At 65.8% G+C, this 830-nt stretch overlaps 1 protein-coding gene across 1 annotated transcript in view; it reads right to left on the bottom strand.

Moving 5' to 3' along the window:
* The window catches only part of RRP1 (ribosomal RNA processing 1), a 14,225-nt gene extending 13,756 nt beyond the window's left edge, over positions 1–469 (bottom strand). Inside the window, exon 1 of the mRNA XM_029938854.1 lies at positions 13–469. Within this exon, the coding sequence (XP_029794714.1) occupies positions 13–244 (232 nt within the window). The 5' untranslated portion in view covers positions 245–469. The remainder of the gene's footprint in view (positions 1–12) is intronic.
* Between the last annotated feature and the right edge of the window lie 361 nt (positions 470–830).

Genomic DNA, 830 nt, shown 5'->3' with positions numbered 1-830 from the left:
GCCCGCGCCAACCTGCGGCCCGCTGAGTCCTGGCGACGATGTATTTCCGGAGCCTCTTCACCGCCCGGTCGCGCGTCACCTGCTCGTTTCCCGCCAGGCGCTGGGCCAGCTGGATCTCCGGGGGGAGCTGCACGCGCGGACCCATGGCGAACGCCACCGACCCTCGCGCCAGCGACCACGCCGCTTCGCCTGGGCGTGCGCGTGACGTCACATGACCGCGCCGGGCTCTCCGGGACGCGCGCATGACGTCACCGGCCCCGCGGGTCTCGCTCGGCGCGCGAGTGACGTCACAGGCCTCCCGGCCTCCCGCGGGGCGCAAGCTACCGCCGCCTAGCGGCCCGTCCGGAATGGCCGCTTCGCCTGGTTGTGCTGGACGACCGTTCGTCCTGGACACTTTGGGGTTAAAGAGAGACCATTATGGGGCGCCTGGGTGGCTCAGTCGGTTGAGTGTCAGGAGTCTTCATTTAGGCTCAGGTCACGGTCTCGCCGTCGGTGAGGTCGAGCCCCGTGTGGGCCTCCGTGCGGGCGGTGCCGAGTCTTTCCCTCTGCCCCTCCCCTGCTTGCGGGCGCGTGACCTCTCTCTCTCAAAATAAATAAACTTTAAGAAAAAAAGAGGAAGAGGTCATTAAGCTGTGGCCAGACTTTCAGGGGGCGGTAGCTCCCCGCGCCAGTGAGGGGTGGCTCTCGGCAAGGGATGCCGGAGAGCAGACAGAGTGGTGGTGGATCTGGAGCAGGACCCCGTGCAGCCCGCCTTGAACCGTTGATGCAGCCGAGGGACATCTGAAGATGCAACAACGGAGGGAAAGAGACCTTGTGGTATGATGCCGAGA

This window comes from Suricata suricatta, chromosome 5 (assembly GCF_006229205.1).
Source record: "Suricata suricatta isolate VVHF042 chromosome 5, meerkat_22Aug2017_6uvM2_HiC, whole genome shotgun sequence".
In the NCBI taxonomy this organism is placed as follows: domain Eukaryota; kingdom Metazoa; phylum Chordata; class Mammalia; order Carnivora; family Herpestidae; genus Suricata; species Suricata suricatta.
This window is presented reverse-complemented; position numbering and strand designations above follow the sequence as displayed.